This window comes from Colius striatus, chromosome 25 (assembly GCF_028858725.1).
Source record: "Colius striatus isolate bColStr4 chromosome 25, bColStr4.1.hap1, whole genome shotgun sequence".
In the NCBI taxonomy this organism is placed as follows: Eukaryota; Metazoa; Chordata; class Aves; order Coliiformes; family Coliidae; genus Colius; species Colius striatus.
The window spans coordinates 4106259-4126226 of record NC_084783.1 but is presented as its reverse complement, the minus strand read 5'-3'; the positions used below and the strand labels follow the sequence as shown (position 1 = coordinate 4126226).

General features: G+C 67.0%; 4 protein-coding genes across 6 annotated transcripts; 2 read left to right on the top strand and 2 right to left on the bottom strand.

Annotated features, from left to right (window-relative positions):
• Positions 1–94: 94 nt before the first annotated feature.
• On the top strand, positions 95–2922 carry IFI30 (IFI30 lysosomal thiol reductase). Its single transcript, XM_062014968.1, has 7 exons — positions 95–591; positions 1815–1994; positions 2073–2147; positions 2237–2332; positions 2419–2571; positions 2647–2715; positions 2792–2922. Exons 1-7 carry the CDS (start codon positions 463–465, stop codon positions 2858–2860), a joined length of 771 nt encoding a protein of 256 aa, XP_061870952.1. The 5' UTR covers positions 95–462; the 3' UTR covers positions 2861–2922.
• A 183-nt stretch (positions 2923–3105) lies between these two features.
• MPV17L2 (MPV17 mitochondrial inner membrane protein like 2) lies at positions 3106–7666 on the top strand. Of its 2 annotated transcripts, XM_062015165.1 has the most exons (6): positions 3106–3137; positions 5116–5288; positions 5371–5541; positions 6258–6334; positions 6425–6553; positions 6645–7666. In XM_062015165.1, the coding sequence occupies exons 2-6, from the start codon at positions 5135–5137 to the stop codon at positions 6711–6713; spliced, it is 600 nt and encodes a 199-aa protein (XP_061871149.1). In that variant the 5' UTR covers positions 3106–3137; positions 5116–5134; the 3' UTR covers positions 6714–7666. The 2 variants fall into 2 exon arrangements, with proteins under 2 accessions (XP_061871149.1, XP_061871148.1); XM_062015164.1 differs by lacking the exon at positions 3106–3137 and having other exon boundaries at positions 4588–5288.
• Positions 7667–8283: 617 nt separating this feature from the next.
• Positions 8284–11544, bottom strand: RAB3A (RAB3A, member RAS oncogene family). Of its 2 annotated transcripts, XM_062015162.1 has the most exons (6): positions 11471–11544; positions 10441–10668; positions 10118–10236; positions 9881–10005; positions 9252–9474; positions 8284–8439 (listed from the first exon to the last, which is right to left on the bottom strand). In XM_062015162.1, exons 2-5 carry the CDS (start codon positions 10666–10668, stop codon positions 9284–9286), a joined length of 663 nt encoding a protein of 220 aa, XP_061871146.1. In that variant the 5' UTR covers positions 11471–11544; the 3' UTR covers positions 8284–8439; positions 9252–9283. The 2 variants fall into 2 exon arrangements, with proteins under 2 accessions (XP_061871146.1, XP_061871145.1); XM_062015161.1 differs by having other exon boundaries at positions 8284–9474.
• A 1204-nt stretch (positions 11545–12748) lies between these two features.
• Positions 12749–19368, bottom strand: PDE4C (phosphodiesterase 4C). The gene is made up of 15 exons (XM_062015159.1): positions 19202–19368; positions 17381–17569; positions 17036–17072; positions 16874–16938; positions 16708–16757; positions 16003–16115; positions 15784–15877; positions 15458–15636; positions 15276–15374; positions 15040–15204; positions 14858–14957; positions 14613–14767; positions 14402–14524; positions 14018–14200; positions 12749–13936 (listed from the first exon to the last, which is right to left on the bottom strand). Exons 1-15 carry the CDS (start codon positions 19351–19353, stop codon positions 13436–13438), a joined length of 2205 nt encoding a protein of 734 aa, XP_061871143.1. The 5' UTR covers positions 19354–19368; the 3' UTR covers positions 12749–13435.
• Positions 19369–19968: the final 600 nt, after the last annotated feature.

The window sequence follows — 19968 nt, the reverse complement described above, 5'->3', positions numbered from 1 at the left end:
CGTGGGGCCAGCCCTGGGCTTGCTGCCCGGGCACAAGGGGAGGTGGCGGCTGAGCCCAGAGGGACAAGAAACAGGCGGAAGCGGCAGCTGTAAACAGCGGGGGAAGGCCAGGGCTCCTCCACGCTCACCCTCAGCTCTGAGCCGGGACGGAGCTTGGGCAGCACCCCGTGCCCGCCCCCGGAGCTGCCAGCCCAGGGGTGCTGAGGCAGCCGCGCAAGCTCGGGGGCGGCTCCGCTGCCTGCGTGCCCTCGAGTCCCCGACCCGTCCCGAGGGGTCGCGCCGCCCGAGCCGCAGTGCCAGGGGCGAGCGGGGCCGGGGCGGGGGCCTGAGTCAGCGGGCGCGTCACGCAGCCGGCAGGAAGCGCCCGCGGAGGCGGCTGCACGCGGCCTTTAAAACCCCGACGGGGCCGCGCTCGGGGCCGCAGCACCCGCCGTGCCCGTGGCCGTGGCCGTGCCCGTGGCCATGGCCGTGGCCGCCGCGCTGCCGCTGCTGCTGGCGCTGCTGGCCCCGGCGCTCGCGGGAGCCTTCCCCGGCTGTGACTACCCACCGCCCCTCTGGTGCAGCTCGCCGGAGATCGCCGCCGCCTGCCAGGTCAGAGCAGCCGGGGCCGTCCCGGCACAGCCCCAGGCAGTGCCGAGGCTGTGCCGGTGACGGGGCTGTGCCGGTACCGGTGCTGTGCCTGTACCGGTGGTGTGCCGGTACCGGGGCTGTGCCTGTACCGGGGCTGTGCCTGTACCAGGGCTGTGCCGGTGCTGTGCCCGTCCCGGTGCCACGGCTGTGCCGGTGCTGTGCTGGTGCCGGGGCTGTCCCGGTACCGGGGTTGTACCTGTACCGGGGCTGTCCCGGTACCGGGGCTGTACCTGTACCGGGGCTGAGCCACTGCTGTGCCCGACTCAGTGCCAGGGCTGTGCCGGTGCTGTGCTGGTGCCGGGGCTGTGCTGGTGCTGTGCCTGTACCGAGGCTGTGCCGGTACCGGGGCTGAGCCGCTGCTGTGCCCGTCCCGGTGCCAGGGCTGTGCCGGTGCTGGGGCTGTGCCGGTACCGGGGCTGTGCCCGTCCCGGTACCAGGGCTGTGCCGGTGCTGTGCCGGTACCGGGGCTGTGCCGGTGCCGTGCTGTGCCAGCACCCAGCCCTGCCGGCAGCTGGCTCAGGCCACGCAGGGCTACATCCCGCCGAGGGGCCGGGGCTGTGCCTGGCGAGTGGGGCCGGGCTGCGTGGGGACCGTGTCGCGGCATCACCCAGGCGCTGTGCCCGCTGTAAGCGCGACTCCGGGTGTCCCAGCGGCACGGGCTGGCACATCATGGTGATGCCCAGAGCCCCCCACACCGTGCTGGCACCATGGCACTCCCAGGGGAAACGCTGTGCTGAAGCTGGACCCTGACCCCAACCCTTCCCCGACCTCCAACACCGCTTCTGCTTTTTCAGCATCAAAGTTTTTCGCCTCATTCCACACTGAATGTCTCCGGACGGTGACACGGCCACGGTGGTGGCTCTGGCAGTGCCCTGTGAGCCCCAGGGGGCTGCACCCCACCCCCCCAGCAGTGGGTGCTGGGTTGTACCCCCCCCAGGCCCATCCCTGCCCCCAGGGATATGTTTTTTCCTCCCCAGAATAGTTTGGGGAAGTTGCCATGGAAAGCCCCAGCGTGGCGTGCCACCAGCACTCGGTGTCCTACAGCTGCAGGAGGCCCTGGGCTGCTTTCACTTCTCACTTCCCTCCTGCTCCTCATCCCAGGAGCTTTGCTTCATGCCCTGCAAATATGGGGGCAAGGCCACATGTGTCGTCCCCCCCATGTGCCCCAAACCCTCCCCGCACAGGCAGAGAGCCACTGCGCCAACCTCTCGCGCCCAGCGGCCGCACCGGTGGAGCTAAGCCTGTTCTACGAGAGCCTGTGCCCGGCGTGCCGCAACTTCCTGGTCCAGGAGCTTTTCACCACTTGGCTGCTGCTGCCCGTTGGGATCCTGAACATCACCCTGGTGCCCTACGGCAATGCCCAGGTAGGAGCCGGCCCGAGGCGCTGCCGTGGGCGCTCGTCCTGGTGCCCCCGGCTCTGCCCAGCCCCTTTGGTCCCGCAGGAGAGGAACGACAGCGGGAAGTGGCAGTTTGAGTGCCAGCACGGCCCGGAGGAGTGTTTGGGCAACATGATCGAGGTGACAGGGACAGTCCCCGTCCCCATGGTGCTGGCACAGGATGGGGGGAGGGGTCCAGTAGCCCCTCACCCCTTTCTCCATCCCCATAGACCTGCCTGATGCACGAGGCCAAGGACTTCAACAGCTACTTCCCCGTCATCTTCTGCCTGGAGTCGGGCAGCTCTGTCACCAAGAACCTGGAGGCCGTACGTCCCCTTCCCCGCCCCCGTCCCGCACCACCGGGACACCCCCGTGGCGCTGACGGCCCCGCGCGCCCCCTCCTCCCCGGCAGTGCCTCCAGGTCTACGCCCCGCAGCTGGACGGGAGCCGCATCGCCGCCTGCGTGCAGGGGGACACGGGGGCTGCGCTGATGCACCGCAACGCTCTGCTCACCGAGGCGCTCGACCCCCCGCACCAATACGTGCCCTGGGTCGTCGTCAACGGGGTACGGCCGCGGCAGCGGGGGGCGGCGGGCCGGGGCCGCGGGGACGCACTGACCGCCCGCCCCTTCCCCACGCAGAAGCACACGGACGAGCTGCAGGAGCAGGCCCAGGCGGCGCTGCTGAGGCTGATCTGCCGCCTCTACCAGGTGCGATGTGGGGTCCGGGCTGGGTGTGGGGCGCGGCCCCCTCCCCACCGGGGCTCTACCGGCCGCTGTCTGGCAGGGGGAGAAGCCGGAGGCCTGCGGGGGCTCGGGGAGGGCGCCGAAGGAACCGCGGGGCTGCAGGCGCTGAAGGACGGGTGCGGGAAGCCCGCGCAGGCAGACAATAAAAGCAGAGGATGTGTGGAAAACAAACACCCGAGAGGGTCCCGAGTGGTGTGTGCGGGGCGCGGGGCGGGGGGGCGCGGGCGGCGCGGGCGGCGCGGCCTCGGGAGGTGTCATGGCGGCCGCCTGTGCCTCAGTAAGTGTCATGGCGGCCCCCTGCGCCCCGGACGGTGCCATGGCGGCCGCCGGAAGCGGAAGGCGGGCCGTGGCGGGAACGCCCCTTCCGCCGGGTGCCGGAGCGCGCGGTGAGCGGGGGCGCGCGGCGGGGCCCGTGAGGGGCGAGCGGGGGGTCGCGGGCGGCGGGAGAGGTAAAGGGGCGGAGAGAGGAACGGGGGTGCGAGGGGCACTGCGGGGGCTGTCGGCAGCGAGGCCTCGCGGGCTCGGCGTGGGGAACGGGGGGCACGAGGGCAACAGGGGGCACGGCAGCGCTAACTGGAGGGCTTAGAGGGGCACAGGGGGAACTGGGGGGCACAAGGGAAGCTGGGGGGCACAGGGGGAGCTGGGGGGCACAGGGGGAGCTGGGGGGCACAGGGGGAACTGGGGGGAGCTGGGAGGCACTGGAGGAGCTGGGGGGCACAAGGGAAGCTGGGGGGCACCAGGGGAGCTGGGAGGCACTGGAGGAGCTGGGGGGCACAAGGGGAGCTGGGGGGCACAGGGGGAGCTGGGAGGCACAGGGGGAACTGGGCGGCACAAGAGGAGCTGGGAGGCACTGGAGGAGCTGGGGGGCACAGGGGGAGCTAGGGGGCACTGGAGGAGCTGGGAGGCACTGGAGGAGCTGGGGGGCACAAGGGGAGCTGGGGGGCACAGGGGGAACTGGGGGGCACTGGAGGAATTGGGGGGCACAAGGGGAGCTGGGAGGCACAGGGGGAACTGGGCGGCACAAGAGGAGCTGGGAGGCACTGGAGGAGCTGGGGGGCACAGGGGGAGCTAGGGGGCACTGGAGGAGCTGGGAGGCACTGGAGGAGCTGGGGGGCACAAGGGGAGCTGGGGGGCACAGGGGGAACTGGGGGGCACTGGAGGAATTGGGGGGCACAAGGGGAGCTGGGAGGCACTGGAGGAGCTGGGGGGCACAAGGGGAGCTGGGGGGCACTGGAGGAGCTGGGAGGCACTGGAGGAGCTGGGGGGCACAGGGGGAGCTGGGGGGCACAAGAGGAGCTGGGAGGCACTGGAGGAGCTGGGGGGCACAGGGGGAACTGGGGGGCACTGGAGCAATTGGGGGGCACAAGGGGAGCTGGAGGGCACAGGGGAAACTGGGGGGCACTGGAGGAGCTGGGGGGCACAAGGGGAGCTGGAGGGCACTAGAGGAACTGGGAGCCACAGGGGGAACTGGGAAGCACTGGAGGAATTGGGAGGCATAGAGGGAACTGGAGGGCACTAGAGGAGCTTTGGGGCACTGGAGGAGCTGGGGGGCACAGGGGGAACTGGGAGGGGCACAGAAGAAACTAGGGGGCACAGCAACACTGGGGCAACTGGGAGGCACAGTGTGGATAACTGAGGGACACAGGGGAAACTGGGTGGCACTGGAGGAATTGGGAGGCATAGAGGGAGCTGGAGGCACTAGATGAACTGGGAGGCACTGGAGGAACTGGGAGGCACAAGGGGACCTGTGGGGCACAGGGGGAACTGGGGGGCACAGAGGAACTGGGAGGCACGGGGGGAGCTGGGAGGGGCACAGTATGGATAACTGGGGGGCACAGGAGCAACTAGGAGGGTGCAGCAATCCTAACTGGGGGGCACAGAGTGGATAAATGGGGAGTGCCTGGGGGGCAGAGGCTGAGCCACCTGTATGTGTGTTTGTCTGTGTGTGTGTGTGTGTCTGTCTGTCTGTCTGTCTGTCTCTGTGTGTGAGTGTGAGGGTCTGTCTGTCTGTCTCAGTGTGTGTGTGTGTGAGGGTCTGTCTGTCTGTCTCAGTGTGTGTGTGTGTGTGTGAGGGTCTGTCTGTCTGTCTCTGTGTGTGTGTGTGTGTGTGAGGGTCTGTCTGTCTCTCTGTGTGTGTCTGTCTCAGTGTGTGTGTGTGTCTGTTTGTCTCAGTGTGTGTGTGTATCTGTCTGTCTGTCTCTGTGTGTGTGTGTGTGTGTGTCTGTCTCAGTGTGTGTGTCTGTCTGTCTGTCTGTCTCTGTGTGTGTGTGTGTGTGTGTGTCTGTCTCAGTGTGTCTGTCTGTCTGTCTCAGTGTGTGTGTGTGAGGGTCTCCATCCCCGCTGAGCCCTGCCAGGGGGCCCCAGGGGGCCATTTTCCCGCAGGATGCTGCGTCAGGGCCGGCGGCTGCTGCGGGGGCGGCTGCTGCTGCTGACCAACACGGCGAGCTGCGGCGCGCTGCTGGCCACGGGCGACCTGCTGCAGCAGGCCTGGCAGCGCCGGCGGCAGCCCGGCACCGAGCCACAGCCGGCACGCACCGGTGAGCCCTGGCTGCCGTCCCGTCCCTGGGAGGGGGCCGTGGGGAGGGCCCCTGTCCCTGACCAGCCCGTGCCGCGCCGCAGGGCGCATGTTGGCCGTGGGCTGCAGCATGGGCCCGCTGATGCATTACTGGTACCTGTGGCTGGACGCTGCCTTCCCGGCGCAGGGCCCGCGGCGCCTCAGGACCGTGCTGAAGAAGGTGCTGATCGATCAGCTGGTGGCATCGCCTGCCCTGGGCGCCTGGTACTTCCTGGGTATGTGGTGGTATGGGAGCTGAGGGGGCTGGGGGGTGCTGGTGGCACCCTGAGGGGGGAGGATGTGGGGTTTTCTCTCTCTCTGGCTGGTGCTGGCGCTGCCCTTCCCTCCCACTGTGGGGCTTGGGGGCACTGTTTAGTGTCCAGCACAGCTGTGGCTCAGCTGGAGGCCCCTGTCCAGTTCTGGGCTCCCCAGCTCCAGAGGGACAGGGAGCTGCTGGAGAGAGGCCAGTGCAGGGACACCAAGATGCTGAGGGGACTGGAGCATCTTCCTTGTGAGGAAAGGCTGTGGGACCTGGGGCTGTTCAGTCTGAAGAGGAGACAGGGGGGAGCTCATTCATATTGACCAATACCTCACTGGTGGGTGTCAGGAGGTTGGGGCAGCACTTGTTTCTGTTGTATCCAGTGACAGGACAAGGGGTGATGGGATGAAGCTGGAACACAAACAGTTCCATTGAAACGTGAGGGGAAACTCTTTCCCTCTTGAGATGAGGGAGCCCTGGCCCAGACTGCCCAGGGAGGGTGTGGAGGCTCCTTCCTTGGAGGGCTTCAAATCCACTTGGACACGTTCCTGTGTGACCTAGGTGGGAGCTGCTTCTGCAGGGGGTTTGAGCTGGATGAGCTCTAAAGGTCCCTTCCAGCTCCCCCATCATGTGAGTGTGATTGTGTGAGGTGGTAGCTGTTGCTCCCATCCCACTGGCTCCCTGTGCCCACAGGCATGGGCACGCTGGAGGGCCAGTCTCTGGAGGAGAGCTGGGAGGAGCTGAAAGACAAATTCTGGGAGTTTTACAAGGTAAATCCCCCCTCCCCCAACCTCTTCCTGCTCTCCCCACTGTGTGGCCGGGGCTCTGGGGAGGGACTGGCTGCTCTTTGCTTTCCCCAGGCCGACTGGTGCGTCTGGCCCTTGGCTCAGCTCCTCAATTTCCTCTTCGTCCCGCCCCCGTACCGGGTGGTTTATGTCAACGTGGTCACACTGGGCTGGGACACGTACCTCTCCTACCTCAAGCACCGGGTGAGCGCCCGCCCCACGCTGCCCCCTGGCCAAACCCTGCTCAGTGCCCCCCCTGGCTGAGCCAGCCAGCCCACCCTGCTCTGTGTTGCAGCCTGACAGCCCCCCGGGGGCCCAGCACGACCAACCCAGTGAGAAGCAGCAGCGCGGTGCCGGGATGTGACGGGGCAGCTCCTCCCCAGGACCAGCAGCGTGGAGCTCCTGAGTGTGGCAGCCACCAGCAATGACCAGAGCCCCCCACAGCCCCCCAGAGCTCTGCACCCCGATGGCCAGAGCCCCCCAGAGCTCTGCAGCCTGGTGCCCAGAGCCCCCCAGAGCTCTGCACCCCGATGCCCAGAGCCCCCCAGCCTGGTGCCCCAGCCTGGTGCCCAGAGCCCCCCATGGCTCCAGAACCAGGGCTGCTTGCACTAATTAACTTGTCTTCTCATCACCTTGATGGAGTTGGGCATTTTTAACCCATTCCATGCCTCAGGCTCACCCATGACTCCCAGTGCAGGGAGGAGCTGCCACAGCTACACTTTGCCTTCAGCACCCAGGAGGGTCCCCAGTGCTGCAGTCAGAGAGGGGAGATTTCCCCTTCTCCAGGGCCAGGCTGGCCCCTTGCTGCACTCCTGCAGCCTCTCCAGGCTTTGTCTCTGCCCCTCCCCAGGTGCTTTCAGTCTGGGACAAGCCACCTGGTCCCTTTCCCTCCCCTTACAGCCGGTTCTGAGCTGCAGCCACCCCCTCTCTGTCAGAGTAGCAGCAGCAGAGGCCACCCAGGGGAGAGGGAAAGGATTTTAAGGCAAAATGTTTCTCAGGATTTTAACTGTAGCTGCACCCCCAAAGCTGCACCTGCCAACTTCCTCATTCCCAGCAGCAATGAAAACTGCCTCCCTAAAGCTGGGCCTCAACTTCCAGCTCTGGCCTCAACCTTCCTGCCCCTCCCTGAGCTCCTGCACCACACCAGCAGCCATTAGGTGAACGTCAATGAAGAAAGCAGCTGATTTCTGTGCTCCTCTCTGTCCCTGAGCCCAGCAGAGGGTCCCTCCCCCTGCAGTGACCCCAGGGCCGGCTCAGCAGCAGCGATTTATTCCTTCACAACGTTTCTTTAATACACTGATTTTTAGGAAACTGTAACTCTTTTTTTTTTTTTTTGATTGTTTTTTGACACTTTTGACATTTGTACAGTACAGTGTTAACTCTTCCAGAAGTAAACTTCACAAAAAACAGGAGAAGGGGGAGGGAGGGAGATGGGCTCACAGGGAAAAGAAAGACACAGCGCTCCAAGAAAATAAATAGAGGGGAGGGGGAAAGGGGGTGTAGCAAGACCTCTGGGTCCATCATTGCTACGGGAACATCCACTGATTCACAGTCTCCACAGAAGCACAGAACCACAGGAACACACAGAGGAGCCCAAACAGCCTGTAGCAAATCAGCAGCTGCCCCAGCCACGAGCCACAGCCACACGAGTCACAACCAGGAGCGAGCGGCTCCCGCTCCCCAGCCCAGGGGCTAATGAGCTGCAGGCTGCTGGGCTCCTCTCAATGGAGTTACTTATTTGGGGTGGGGGTTTAAAACCTTTAAATAATAATTGGGGTGTTGGTTTGGTTTTTAAAAGTGATATTCACAAGCAAGGTTACCACACTGAGAAAAGAAAAGGCTGAGTGCACCAGCACAGGCAGAGCACAGCAGGTCACAGCAGCACTGCTACACCTATTTACAAGGAGTTGTTCTTATGTACAAGGAGGAAGACAGAGGGAGCATAAATTAGCATCTATTTATACAAATAAACAAGAGTTAGGAGAGATCCATCCATCAGGGTTTGGGGGGGGAGGAGCTGGGAGCAAAGACCCACCCCCTCCACCACCCCTCCTCCAGGAGCTCCTTGGGCAGGCAGGACCTTGGCTGAGCTGGGGAAGGGGGGACGTGGGCAGGGTCAGCTGGGAGGTGAGGTTTGGGGAGGGGGGGTCTCAGCACACCCTCAGCTGGGCTGGGGTGGGGGATGTGGGGAGGGTCAGCTGGGAGGTGAGGTTTGGGGGGGGATCTCATCACAGCCCACCCTCAGTTGAGCTGGGGGAGATGTGGGGAGGGTCAGCTGGGAGATGAGGGTTGGGGGGGGATCTCATCACAGCCCACCCTCAGCTGAGCTGGGGGAGATGTGGGGAGGGTCAGCTGGGACATGAGGGTTGAGGGGAGGTCTGAGCCCACCCTTGATTGAGCTGGGGAGGGGCGATGTGGGGAGGCCCAGCTGGGAGGTGAGGTATGGGGAGGGGGTCTCATCACAGCACACCCTCAGCTGGGCTGGGGAGGGGGGATATGAGGAGGGTCAGTTGGGAGGTGAGGGTTTGGGGAGGGGAGTGGTGGGGAGGGGGTGGTCTCATCACAGCTCACCCCATCCCTGGGAAGGGGTAGGGGGCTGGTCCTGGCTTCCCTGGGAGGCAGGGAGGGGGCTGGGGGGGATGCTGATGGGAGAAAATAGGATTTCTGGTTGTGTGGATGACTAAAAGCAGAATGGGGGGAGTTTTCTACCAGCCCAGGCTTAAAAATAAATTAAGGGGAAAGGGGCACAGACTGACTGACCTGGGGGGGCTCCTAGAGGGGCTGCAGCCCTTTCGGAGGTATCAGCAGCAAAAGCCCCCCCCCAGTGAGACCCCCCCCCCAACCCGAGAGGAGGAGAGGGCTCAGGCAGGGGGGTGTTGGGGATGGGGGGGGACGCACTGACCGGTTTGGGGGAGGTGTGAGGGGGGGCTGGCCCTAGCAGGCACAGTCCTGGTGCGGGGGCGCCTGCTGGTCCGTCAGCTGCGGGCCCTGCTTGGCGCCGGTGAGCGCGGGGTCGGCCGTGTCCAGCGACTCCGACATCTTCTCGCAGATGATGTCCACCAGCCGCTCGAACGTCTGCTTCACGTTGATGTTGTCCTTGGCGCTGGCCTCGAAGAACTCGAACCCTGAGGGATAAGGGGGCAGGGTGATGACCCAGGACACACACACACACACACACACACATCAAGGCTGTGATACTCCAACCCTGCTGCCTCCCAGCATCGGAAACCTTCCACAGCTCCTCCTCCTCCTCCCCTCGTTAAATATTGAAGAGGCTGCGTTGCAACCTGCCCCTGGCACTAACCTGGGGACACCAAATTCTCCCCAGCCCCACAGCCCCTCTCAGCGGCTGGCGGTGGGTTCATGGGGCTGTAACAGAAACCGCCAGCGCTCGCGGCTTAATTACCCGGCCGTTTGTTCGTCAGCTGACGAGTCACCGCTGCCACTGAAGCAGAACAGCAGCGAGGGAATTAAGCCCCTAATTGCATTCCCTGTGGGAAGACAGCGATGGGTTCCCCACCCCTGGCTCACCCAGGTGCTCGGCGAGCTGACGGCCCTTCTCCGAGGAGACGACGCGCTCGTCCTCCATGTCACACTTGTTCCCCACCAGCAGCACCTGGGCATTGTCCCAGGAGTAGGTCTTGATCTGGGTGGACCTTCAGGGAAGGCAAAGAGGGGGATGAGGCCGGGAGGGCAGAGCACAGGCTGTGAAGGGGCAGGGGGACGGCCAGGGGCAGTGCGCAGAGCCTCGGCCATCCGGGCACTCACCAGTCCTGCACGGCATTGAAGGACTCCTCGTTGGTGATGTCGTACATCAGGATGAAGCCCATGGCCCCGCGGTAGTAGGCCGTGGTGATGGTGCGGTACCGCTCCTGGCCGGCCGTGTCCTGCCCGTGAGGACCGGCACACGTCAGCCCCAGGGACACGGGGACACCGGCAGCCTCCAGACACCGCTCAGGGCGCTCCAGGGGCCGCCGGGGTCCCCAGGGACACGTCCCTCCCCATCGGCATCACCCTCAGCACCGCTCCCAGCCCCCCAACACACACCCCACCCCCCAAAGCACAGCGTGGGGACACCGCGGGGGTCTCACCCAGATCTGCAGCTTGATGCGCTTGTCGTTCCGGTAGATGGTCTTGACCTTGAAGTCGATGCCGACGGTGCTGACGAAGGCGGGTGTGAAGGAGTCGTCGGCGTACCGGAACAGGAAGGAGGTTTTCCCCACGCTGCTGTTGCCAATGATCAGGATCTTGAACATGTAGTCGAAGTTCTGATCCGAGGATTCCTTCTGCCCATAGCGGGAGTCGGTAGCGGACGCCATCTGCAAAGCAGCGGCGAGGCCGTGATGGGCACGGTGGCGGCTGCACGCTCACGGCCCTGGCCCCGTGCGGCTGCCCGCCGGGATGGGCGCCCCAGGCCGCATTCGGATGCGGGACGGACGCCTGTCACCCGGGAACAGGCATCAGCCGGGGCGGCTCCCGGCCCCGCGACGCCGGCACCACAACGCCGTGCCCGCACCAGCCGTGCGCTGCGCGGCCGCTGGCGATCGCCGGCGCGGGCAGCGGGGCCGCGGCCCCGGGCAGGGCCGAGGCTCGGCGCCGCAGCCTCTCCCGCATCTCCCCCGCAAAATGGCACCCGCGGCGGTGCCCGCACACGCCGTGCCCGGCGCCGGTGCTGTGGGGAGGGTCCGTGGTGCGGGGAGGGGCGATGCCGGGCAGCGATGGGTGCTCGGGGCGCTGCGGGGCGCAGGAGGCTGCGGGGACGCGCGGGGTGCGGGGCGGGGGGGGGGAGGTGGGGGGTGCAGGGCGCTGCAGGGAAAGGGACCAGCCCCCGCCCCTCCCTACAGGCCGCAGCCCGGTGCTCCCCGCTGCACCGGGAGACCCCCCCCCATCACCCCGCATCCCCCTCCCGCTGCAGTCGCCATCCCCGCAGCCGCTGTGCCCTGTGGCCCCCTCCTCACCCACCCCCCCACCACCGCCCTGCTCAGCGCGCGCCCGCCCGCGCCCTCCCCTCACGGTGCCGCCGCCGCCGCCCCGGGCTCGGGGGGTGCCCGAGGTGGGGTGCGGGGGGCTGCGTTTGGAGGGGTGCGAAGGTGAGGGGGGGGCGCGAGGGCGCGCGCTCACCTCCAGCCCGCGCTCGCGCCGCCGCCTCCTCCTGCAGCAACTGCGGCAGCGCGCGCGCGGCTGCGGACCCGGATGACGTCGCCGCGGGGGGGGGATGGGGGGGGCGGTGAGGAGGGGGGGCGGAGCGTGGTATGTAAATGAGCTCATGACGTCAGCGGCCGGTGCGCAGAGCCGAGCGCTGATTGGCCGGGCGGCGCGCGGTGATGGGCAGCCGGCCGGGCACCGCACGGGCGCGGCGGGGGGGAGGAGAGCGCCCCCCCACACACCCCCCCCCCCCCTCCCGGCGCGGTGGTGGGAGCCGTGCCCCCCCTCCCCCTGCGCAGTGGTGAGGGCCGGCAGCGCCCCGCGCGCGGGGGGCTCGACCATCCGCTGCCCAGGCGGGGGTTGCGGGGCCGACCATGCCGGCCCGGGAGGGGGACTCGGCCATCCTCGCTCAGGGGCGGGCTAAGCCGGCACACCTTCCCCTGTCACGACATGACCCCCTTATCGCGATGGCCAGCAGGCGGGCAGCCTGACCCCTTTCCCTGACGGAGGCGCCTTGCCCTGTGCTGCCGGCGCTCAGCCCCGCTGGGGCAGGTGGGCAGCCGCGTCCCCCGCAGCGTCCTCCCTTGGCCTGGAGCAATCGCGGGGGATTAGGGAGCGGCTCAAGGAGAGCGGTGGGGCTCTGCCAGGGGCTCAGCCAGGGGCTCCGCGGGGCCGGGGGCAGCGGCCGTGCCCTGCCCACCGCCCCCGCCCTGCACCGGGCTGCCTCCACCCTTACCAAAGCGCAGCGATGGCGGAGCCCGGCGGTGCTGGGCACGGCTCGGGGAGCGCTGGGAGCAGCCAGAGCCTCGAGGGTCCCCACCCACAGCCCGGGGGCACACGGGCGATGCTGCGAGGAGAGGGGGGCCCAAGGCGCGGACACGGGGCTGCCGAGGCCTCGCCGCCGCCCGGGGAGGACGGGTGGGCAGTGGGGAGGGACGGGGCAGCTCCGTGCGCCGGGGCCGTGCCGCGGGTGGGGACGTGTTTGCAGAGACAAATCACCGTGGGGAGCCATGCGGAACGGGCTCGGTGCCGCGCCAAGCCGGCGATTCAATATTTACCCTCTCTGCCGGGCTTTGCCAGGGATGGAGTGGCATTCGATTTGTTCAAACACAGAGCAGGGCCTTCCCCGCTGCCGGGCACGACGTGGGGCCACCAGCCAGCGCCGGAGGACAGCGGCCTGGCCGGCAACAGCGAGATACGGAGGCACTTAAAGGCTCGTGTCTTGGGGGGTACAAACCAGGTTTAATGTCTGGAAGGTGAAGGAAGAAACCCAAAGGAGCCCCGGGGGCTGCCCCGGCCCCTGCAGAGGCACGGGGAGGGATGGGGGTCGCAGCTCCCGACGGGACCCAAAGTGCAAAGAACAAAGGCAGCATTTGGAGTGAGGGTCAGGGGCAGCAACGCGTCCTCCTGCGGCAGCAACGCGTGTGAGTGCGCCCGGGTGAGGCGTGGAGTAAAAAGTGAGCTACAAAAGGCTTTACAAAGTGAATCTGTCCCTAAATAAATAAACCACGGACTCGTGCCCGTGCCGTGCCCTGCAGCCATCCCTGGTGCTGGGGCATGGCACCACAGCCCTTTGCCCGCCTCGTCCCACCATGGGGGCACCGAGAGAGACACCAAATTGCTTTCAGCTGTGCTTGACCCTGGAGGAGGGTCTCTTCTCTGATCTCTGATCTCCATCAGCCCTGTGGGGTGTGATGTCCCCAGGGCTGGGCTGGGGCAGGAGCACAGCGTCCCCAGGCTCTGTCTGAGGAGGACAGGGACCTTTCCCAGGAGGGGACGGAGAGTCCTCGTGGCCCTCAGGACCTGCCCAGCTCCCACACAGAGACACATTTTGGGTGCCTCTGCGTGCCGGTGGCTGCCCGGTCGCTGCGGTGCCGGTGCTCTCCCCTGGCCGGGGCAGCCCCGTCCCACAGCAGCCACGGGACCCAGGGGCCGGTGCCGCTACGTGCCCAGGGGCAGGAATGTGACGTTGCCCTCCATGTCCAGGCACAGCCCCTGGCTGCCCGTGGGGCCCGGCCCCGAGCGCCTGCCGCCGCCACCGTCCTTGGGCAGCGTCCCCTCCAGCGCCTGCCGGTTGTCCACGTCCCCGGAGCGGGTGCTGGGTGAGTCCTGCTCCCCAGGGCCCGGGGACAAGGGCTCAGTGTCGGCCAACTCCGAGTCATCTGTGGCCGGTGTCTTGGAGCCGCTGTTGTCCTCGTCCAGGGGGCTCTCTGGCCCCTCCAGCTCCGTGTCCGACTCACCCTCCTCTTCCTCCTTCAGCGTCAGCTCGAGCTGGAACTTGTCGGCGGGTGCCTCGGGCGGTGGGGATGGGCTGCGTGGGATCATGCTCTGGTACCACTCCCGGTTGTCCTCCAGCGTGTCCAGGAGCTCCTGGGCATCGGGGTGCACCAGGTCCGCCCACGTCTCCCACAGCGGGTGGGCGATGAAGTCGATGAAACCCACCTGTGGGAAGGCAGAGCTGAGCCCTCAGCCCGGCCCTTTACCCCCTACACCGCTCCCTGGCCCCCCCTGCCACTGCCTCACCTGGGACTTCTCCACAGAGGCCGTGTGCTTGTCGCACATGGGGCTGATCTCCATCCCCTTCTCCCGCTCCCGGTCGCCTTGGCAGAAGAACTCCACCATGATGCGGTCAGTCCACTGCCGGTACAGCTCCAGCGGCTTTGTGGGGTTGCTGAGGTCAGCACAATGCACCATGTTCTGCAGGACCTGTGGATACAGCCACGGCATCACCTACCCAGAGTCCTCAGTCCACCACCCCCCGTGCCAGGAACCTCTTTGGCTGTGGGCAGCTGGAGCTGGGAGGGACGGCGGCACCGAGCAGGACCCTCCAGCAGCCCCGGGCCGGAGCCAGGACCAACGCCTGCCGTGCCAGGAAGGTTTTTACCTCTGCCACATCCCTGTGCCCACCTGGATCCGGTCAGAGTAGTTGTCCAGCAGCAGCACCCCCAGGCTGGTCACCTTCTTGGTCTCCACCATGGTTTTCAAATCCGCCAGCAGGTTCATGTGCTTGGACATGTCCGTGGCCAACACCTGGGCAGGGAGAGCCAGGATCTGACCCCACCACAAAGCCTCCCCCAGCCCAGACTCCCACCCTGGCGTGGCCCAGGCCTCTCCCTACCATGTCAATGACCATTTTACGGAGTGACTGCCTCTGTTTCTTGCTCAGGTTTTGGAAGATGTCGCAGTTCTCCTCCTGGAGAAGCTTGAAGCCCACAGCCAGGTGGTGATTCTCCAGCACCGAGGCATCGTTGTACATCAGCGCCAGCTCTGAGTCTGCAAGATGGCACCGGTCACTCTGGGCTGGCTCCTGGTTGCCAGGGTCCCCTACAGCACCCCCAGCTCCATCCCTGCACCCCAGCTCACTAGTGTTGATGAGGAACTGGTTGGAGACCCCAGGGTGGTCAACATCATGGATGGCACTGGCAAAGATGGCAGCCATGATCTCCAGATCCGTGAAAACAGCCTGGGAACGGTGGGGAAAAGCAGTGCAGGTGTGTGATGGCCCTGCCAGAAACTCTGCATGGCCCTGGGTGACCAGAGCTCACCTCCAGCGCCGGCGTGGACAGGAGCACGTGGGTGGACTGTGCCACGTCGGCGGCGTGGATGCTGTTGTGGTAGGCCACGTCGGCGTGGTAGTGATCCTCCAGCGTCAGCATGTAGGTGATGAAGGTGTTGACGGGGATGTGGAAGGTCTTCATCAGGTCCCGCTCCTGGGGGGAGGCGTGAGGGGGCTCGTCCCTGCCTGGCTGTGGGGAGGGGAGGGGGCCGTTGGGACGCTCACCTGGAAGATGCTGTACATGAGGACGGTCAGCGGGCGGTTTCCAGAGTACTCGGCCACTTTAAACACGTTGAGACCCCACTTGTTGGTGTCCTCCAGCTCCTGGGGACGGGAGGGACAGAGGTTCACGTGGGGCCAGCACCAGGGACCCCACAGCCATGGGGGTCACCTGTGTCTGGGCACACCTTGGCCAGCAGCTCCTCCTGGTCCGTGCGCACGCCGAAGCGAGGGATGCCAGCGGCGGCCAGGCTGGAGCCGTGCCTGAGCTTCCTGACGCCGCTGATCTGCGACATGGGACGCTTCCTCCGCTCCTTCTCCTTGTCCTTGGCCAGCGCTGAGGGGATCTCCACCTCGTGCTGCTTGTCTGGGCCGGCACAGGGGGGCCATGAGCAGGACGTGAGCCTCATTCCACCCCCTCAGCAGCCTCACATAGTGAGGCCCCAGGGTGCTGCAGGATTCATGCCCAGTGGCAGGACTCCAGGGGGTCTCTGGGGTGGGGAGGGGTCCTCACCCAGAAAGGTGCTGGAGATGTACTCAGAAACCTGGTTCCCTGAGCGGCTGGTCTCCGAGAGGTGCGTCAGCTCCCGGTTCAGCATCCTCTTGAACTGCAGGCGGCAGGCAGGGCTCAGTGGCAGGGGGAGGCAGGACCCCCACCTGCCTGTCCCGGGGGGCTCTGCGGTGTGGGGGTCTCCGTGTCCCCCTCCCCAGGGTGACAGGGGTCTTCCCTTACCTTGTTGGAGGCCATTTCACTGACTGAGTGCCTGGTCTGCAGTGTTTCCAGCTGGTCCAGGCACCAGTCCAGCTCCTCCAGTGTCTCCCGTGAGAGCTTCTGCTGAGCATCTTCTGCTGGGAGCACCCACCGGCTCGGCACAGCGACCCAGCACCGGGACATGGCAACCCGGCACAGGGGCACGCACACAGCCCCGGCTGCAGCCCCACAAGCCCCAGCACTGAGCCCAGGGACAGGGGGGCTGGTGGGCACTGGGTGAAGTGGGGAACCATCCAGGGCTGGGGATCAGGGTTGAGCATCCCCAGGCAGCGAGGCTCAGCCCTGGCACACTGTCCCTGCCACAGGGCAGCCCCGGTAGGCATTGTGCCACGCTGACCCCGTGGGGTGAGCCGAGCCCAGCCCCAGCCCCAGCCCCAGGCCAGCTCCCACGGGCCCCGCTCACCGCCCCGGGTTGATTAATGGAAGGTTTGACGTCAGCAGGCGCCTTTCCGCCAGCGCCGCGGTGCAAAGGGCGGCCGGGCGGGAGGAGCTGCTGAAAACCAGACATGGATCCCAAAGGGCAACACCACAGCTCCGCCCTGGCTTGTGGGGAGGGGAGGGGGGATTCTTCCTGCACCCCCCCAGGGCCCAGTGGGACCCATCCCTGGGGACAGAGGGCTGGGCAGCTCGCGCCAAGAGCATCCTCCCGTGTGCCCCCACACTCACCGGCGAGCCCGGCCTTGCTCCCGGAGGGCAGGCTGCTGCTGGACGCTCGCCTGTCAAACATGGGGGGGTTGAGTGGATGGGACCCCCGGGGCTGTGCCCCTCCAGCTTGCTGTGGGTCAGATCCCCCTCCCAGGCAGGATCCTCTCCCACCCCACAGCCAACTCACTTGATGCCGGTGCGGTCTTGGAGATGGGTCAGGTTGCTGCGGACGGTGCGGAGACTGGCCAGGACCTGGAGAGCGAGAGGGGGCTGGGGCCAGGCAGAGCCCCCCTGGACACCCACCCAGCACCACGTCCCCTCCTCACCAGGGCACAGGGACGGCACCTACCTGTGCGAATGGCGTGACAATCATGTCTTCTCCATGGCTGCAGGAGCAAAGGGAGCATGAGAGGGGACTGGGGGGGTCCCAGGGGACTTGGGGGGGTGGGGGGCAGAGCATGAGCCTTGGAGAGGGGACTGGGGGGGTCCCAGGGGACTTGGGGGGGGGGGCAGAGCATGAGCCTTGGAGAGGGGACTACAGGGGTCTCAGGGGGCTCAGGGGGGTGCAGAGCATGAGCTTTGGAGAGGGGACTGTGGGGGGGGTCCCAGGGGACTTGGGGGGGCAGAGCATGAGCCTTGGAGAGGGGACTGGGGGGGACCCAGGAGACTTGGGGAGGTGCAGAGGGACACTCACAGGTCACTAGCAATGGAGGAGTTGCGGGACATGGCCTTTGGGGACAGGTCGTAGTCGCTGTCGGAGCGGTAGAGGAAGGACTCGCGGCGCTGGCCATGCGAGAAGGTGCCTTGTAGGACCAGCCCCGCACCCGGGCTGGCCTGGGGGTCCAGCACACCCCGGCCTGGGGGGCCATTCTCCAGGTCAAAGCTGCAAGGAGAGAGGGGACAACGCTGGCACAGTGCAGATAGCCCAGGGACCTCAGCCCACAGGTTTGCTGGGCTCTCTGTGCCGCTGGTGACTTCACTCCGGTGCTGAGAACGGCACAGCTCAGTGCACAAGGTCCCCTCCAGCATCCTGCAGAACAAAGGGGGCTGGGGCTGGGGCAGAGGTTGGCAAAGGTCATGTCACCTAAGTGTCACCCAGCTCCAGATGCCACAGGAAAGGCTGGTTCCTGCCTGTCCCATCCCCTCCCTGTCCCCAGCACCACAGTCCCCGGGTGCCCCAAGTCCTCAAAAGCCCCAAAGCCTCCATCCGCCCTGTCTCAGGGCATCGTGTCCCACGGGGCAAAGTGTCCTGGAGCCAGGGGATGCCGAAGGACAGAAACCACCGGGGAAGCCAAGCCCTGGTCCTCGGGGACATGTCAGTGGCAGCCTGGGGACAAGCCAGACAGAGCCACCTGGCAGCCGTGCGGGTCCGGGGAGGGACAGGGACGGTGCTGACCACGGCTGCCTTGCTCGCCTCCTGCCCCACTGGCCCTGGGGTCACGGCAAAGGCCACCCAGCGCCTGTCCCCACCCCCAGCTGCCCCCACCACAGGGACAAAGCACCCCAGAGCACCGGGGCAAGCACAGGTACCACCCCTTCGTGTCAGCTCAGCACCTACCCGATGCAGGAATGTCTCCGGGACGGGCACCGGCTGCCCGGCAGCATCTCCCGGCTGCGGCAGCGCCAGGGGCAGCCGCGGTGCCTGCGGCGTGGCCGTCCCCAGCACTGGCAGTGGCAGTGCCAGCCAGGCACCACGTCATGCCATCCCGCAGACCCTTGTTTTCCAGCCTCTGCTTCGCGTCCCCAATGGTACCGGGCACACAAAGCCCCATTGTGGCTGCCGCGGCCTCCCGGCTGATGCCCGCGTCTGCTCCCGGCGCCGTGCCACCGCCTCTGACCCCGCTGCCACCCCGGGGACAGCCCCAGGCCCCGCCGAGGGGCTGCTGCCGAACCAACCCGCCGGCTTCGGCATTAACAACCGAGCGGTGCCGGATGGCGGGGGGGCTGGGGGCCGCTATAAATAGCTGCAGTTGCTGCTGAGCAGGGATCTGCTGATCCCCACAGCACCCGCGCAGGTGGGGGTGGGTTGGGGCTGACACCCACCCTGTGGCACGGGCAGGGGGGTACCCTGAAACCAACCCTGCACAGCTCCAAGGCGGGGGCAGCGAGGGGCCCGGCTGTGCCACGGCAGCTGGGTTGGTGCCCCACGGCTGTGCCGCAGCAGCAGGGCTGGTGCCTCGGTGAGCTGAGAAAAGCCCCTTTTTGCCCTTCCCAGCACGCCCCCCCCGCCGCAGAGCCGCTGCCTGGCGTACCCACAGAGCCCATCACTGCAATGAGCATGTCTGTGCTCAGCAGCCGCCCTCCTGCCCGGCTCAGCCCCAGCCTGCTGGGGGACCCCCCACTGCCCCCTGCTCATCCCCCACATCCCTGTGGGCCCACAGCCCTGCAGACATGCCACAGCACTTGGGGGGTGCCGTGCCCCCGTCCTGGCAGTGCAGAGCAGCCTCGCTGCTCCCTCCCACCCTGCCAGGGCCCAGCGTGGCCCCTCGCGGGGTGCCCCCGGCGACCCCCTTACCAGAGGGGATGCGCCACGGTGAAACGCCGCTGCAGGCGGATGCTCTGGTTCATCAGGAGCTTCCTGAAGAGGACGGGGGAATTGCGGGGGGAGGCACGGGGGGAGGCGCAGGGGGACGGTGCCGGCGAAGGCCCAGCCGCGGTGGGCTCCATGGCGCGGCTCAGGGACCCCCGGCGCGGCGCGAGGCCCCGCTGCCCGCCGGTGCGGAGCAGGAAGCGAGCGGCCGCCCCAGCCCCGGCCCCGGGAAACTTTCCATCCCCCCTCCCGCCCGCGCCTGGGAAATTAAACAACTGTCTGGCTCCGGCAGCCGGCACATGGAGCGGGTCCCCCCCGGCTGCGCCGGCCCGGTGTGCACCCGGCTGCCTGAGCACGTGGGGCCTCGCTGGCCCCGTGCCACCGGCCTCCCCGCTCTCCGCGGGGCAGCTGCCACTGGACGGGGCGCGGGGCTGTGCCCGGGCACATGGCAGCGCCACGCTGAGCCTCGAGTGACCGCGTGCACCGTGTGGCTGTGCCACGGTGCCACCAGGGGATGGGTGAGAGCCTGGCACACGCCGTGTGACCCTGCCATGGTGCCACGGAGGGGCTTGTGAGAGACAAACCCGCCTCAGGGCTCTTGTCGTGCCCTTGATGCCATGCTGAGCCCTCTCCCAGGGCTGTGTCCAGCGGGACGGGACGTGGCAGGATGAGGCCCAGGCGGTGGCAGTGGGGGAGACGCCGTCCCGGCCGTGGGAGCTGGCGCCTGCCCAGCCGGACGCCAGGCCCAGCTT

Coding starts and splice junctions, on each gene's coding strand:
- IFI30 (XM_062014968.1), top strand. CDS start 463: ATGGCCGTGGCCGCCGCGCTGCCGCTGCTGCTGGCGCTGCTGGCCCCG. Junction 592..1,814: donor AGATCGCCGCCGCCTGCCAG/GTCAGAGCAGCC, acceptor CTCCCCGCACAG/GCAGAGAGCCACTGCGCCAA. Junction 2,716..2,791: donor TGATCTGCCGCCTCTACCAG/GTGCGATGTGGG, acceptor GCTGTCTGGCAG/GGGGAGAAGCCGGAGGCCTG.
- MPV17L2 (XM_062015165.1), top strand. CDS start 5,135: ATGCTGCGTCAGGGCCGGCGGCTGCTGCGGGGGCGGCTGCTGCTGCTG. Junction 5,289..5,370: donor GCCACAGCCGGCACGCACCG/GTGAGCCCTGGC, acceptor GCCGCGCCGCAG/GGCGCATGTTGGCCGTGGGC. Junction 6,554..6,644: donor TCTCCTACCTCAAGCACCGG/GTGAGCGCCCGC, acceptor TCTGTGTTGCAG/CCTGACAGCCCCCCGGGGGC.
- RAB3A (XM_062015161.1), bottom strand. CDS start 10,668: ATGGCGTCCGCTACCGACTCCCGCTATGGGCAGAAGGAATCCTCGGAT. Junction 10,006..10,117: donor TTCAATGCCGTGCAGGACTG/GTGAGTGCCCGG, acceptor CCTTCCCTGAAG/GTCCACCCAGATCAAGACCT. Junction 9,475..9,880: donor TCAGCTCGCCGAGCACCTGG/GTGAGCCAGGGG, acceptor CTTATCCCTCAG/GGTTCGAGTTCTTCGAGGCC.
- PDE4C (XM_062015159.1), bottom strand. CDS start 19,353: ATGGAGCCCACCGCGGCTGGGCCTTCGCCGGCACCGTCCCCCTGCGCC. Junction 15,878..16,002: donor GTGAAATGGCCTCCAACAAG/GTAAGGGAAGAC, acceptor TGCCGCCTGCAG/TTCAAGAGGATGCTGAACCG. Junction 14,525..14,612: donor GTAAAATGGTCATTGACATG/GTAGGGAGAGGC, acceptor CTCCCTGCCCAG/GTGTTGGCCACGGACATGTC.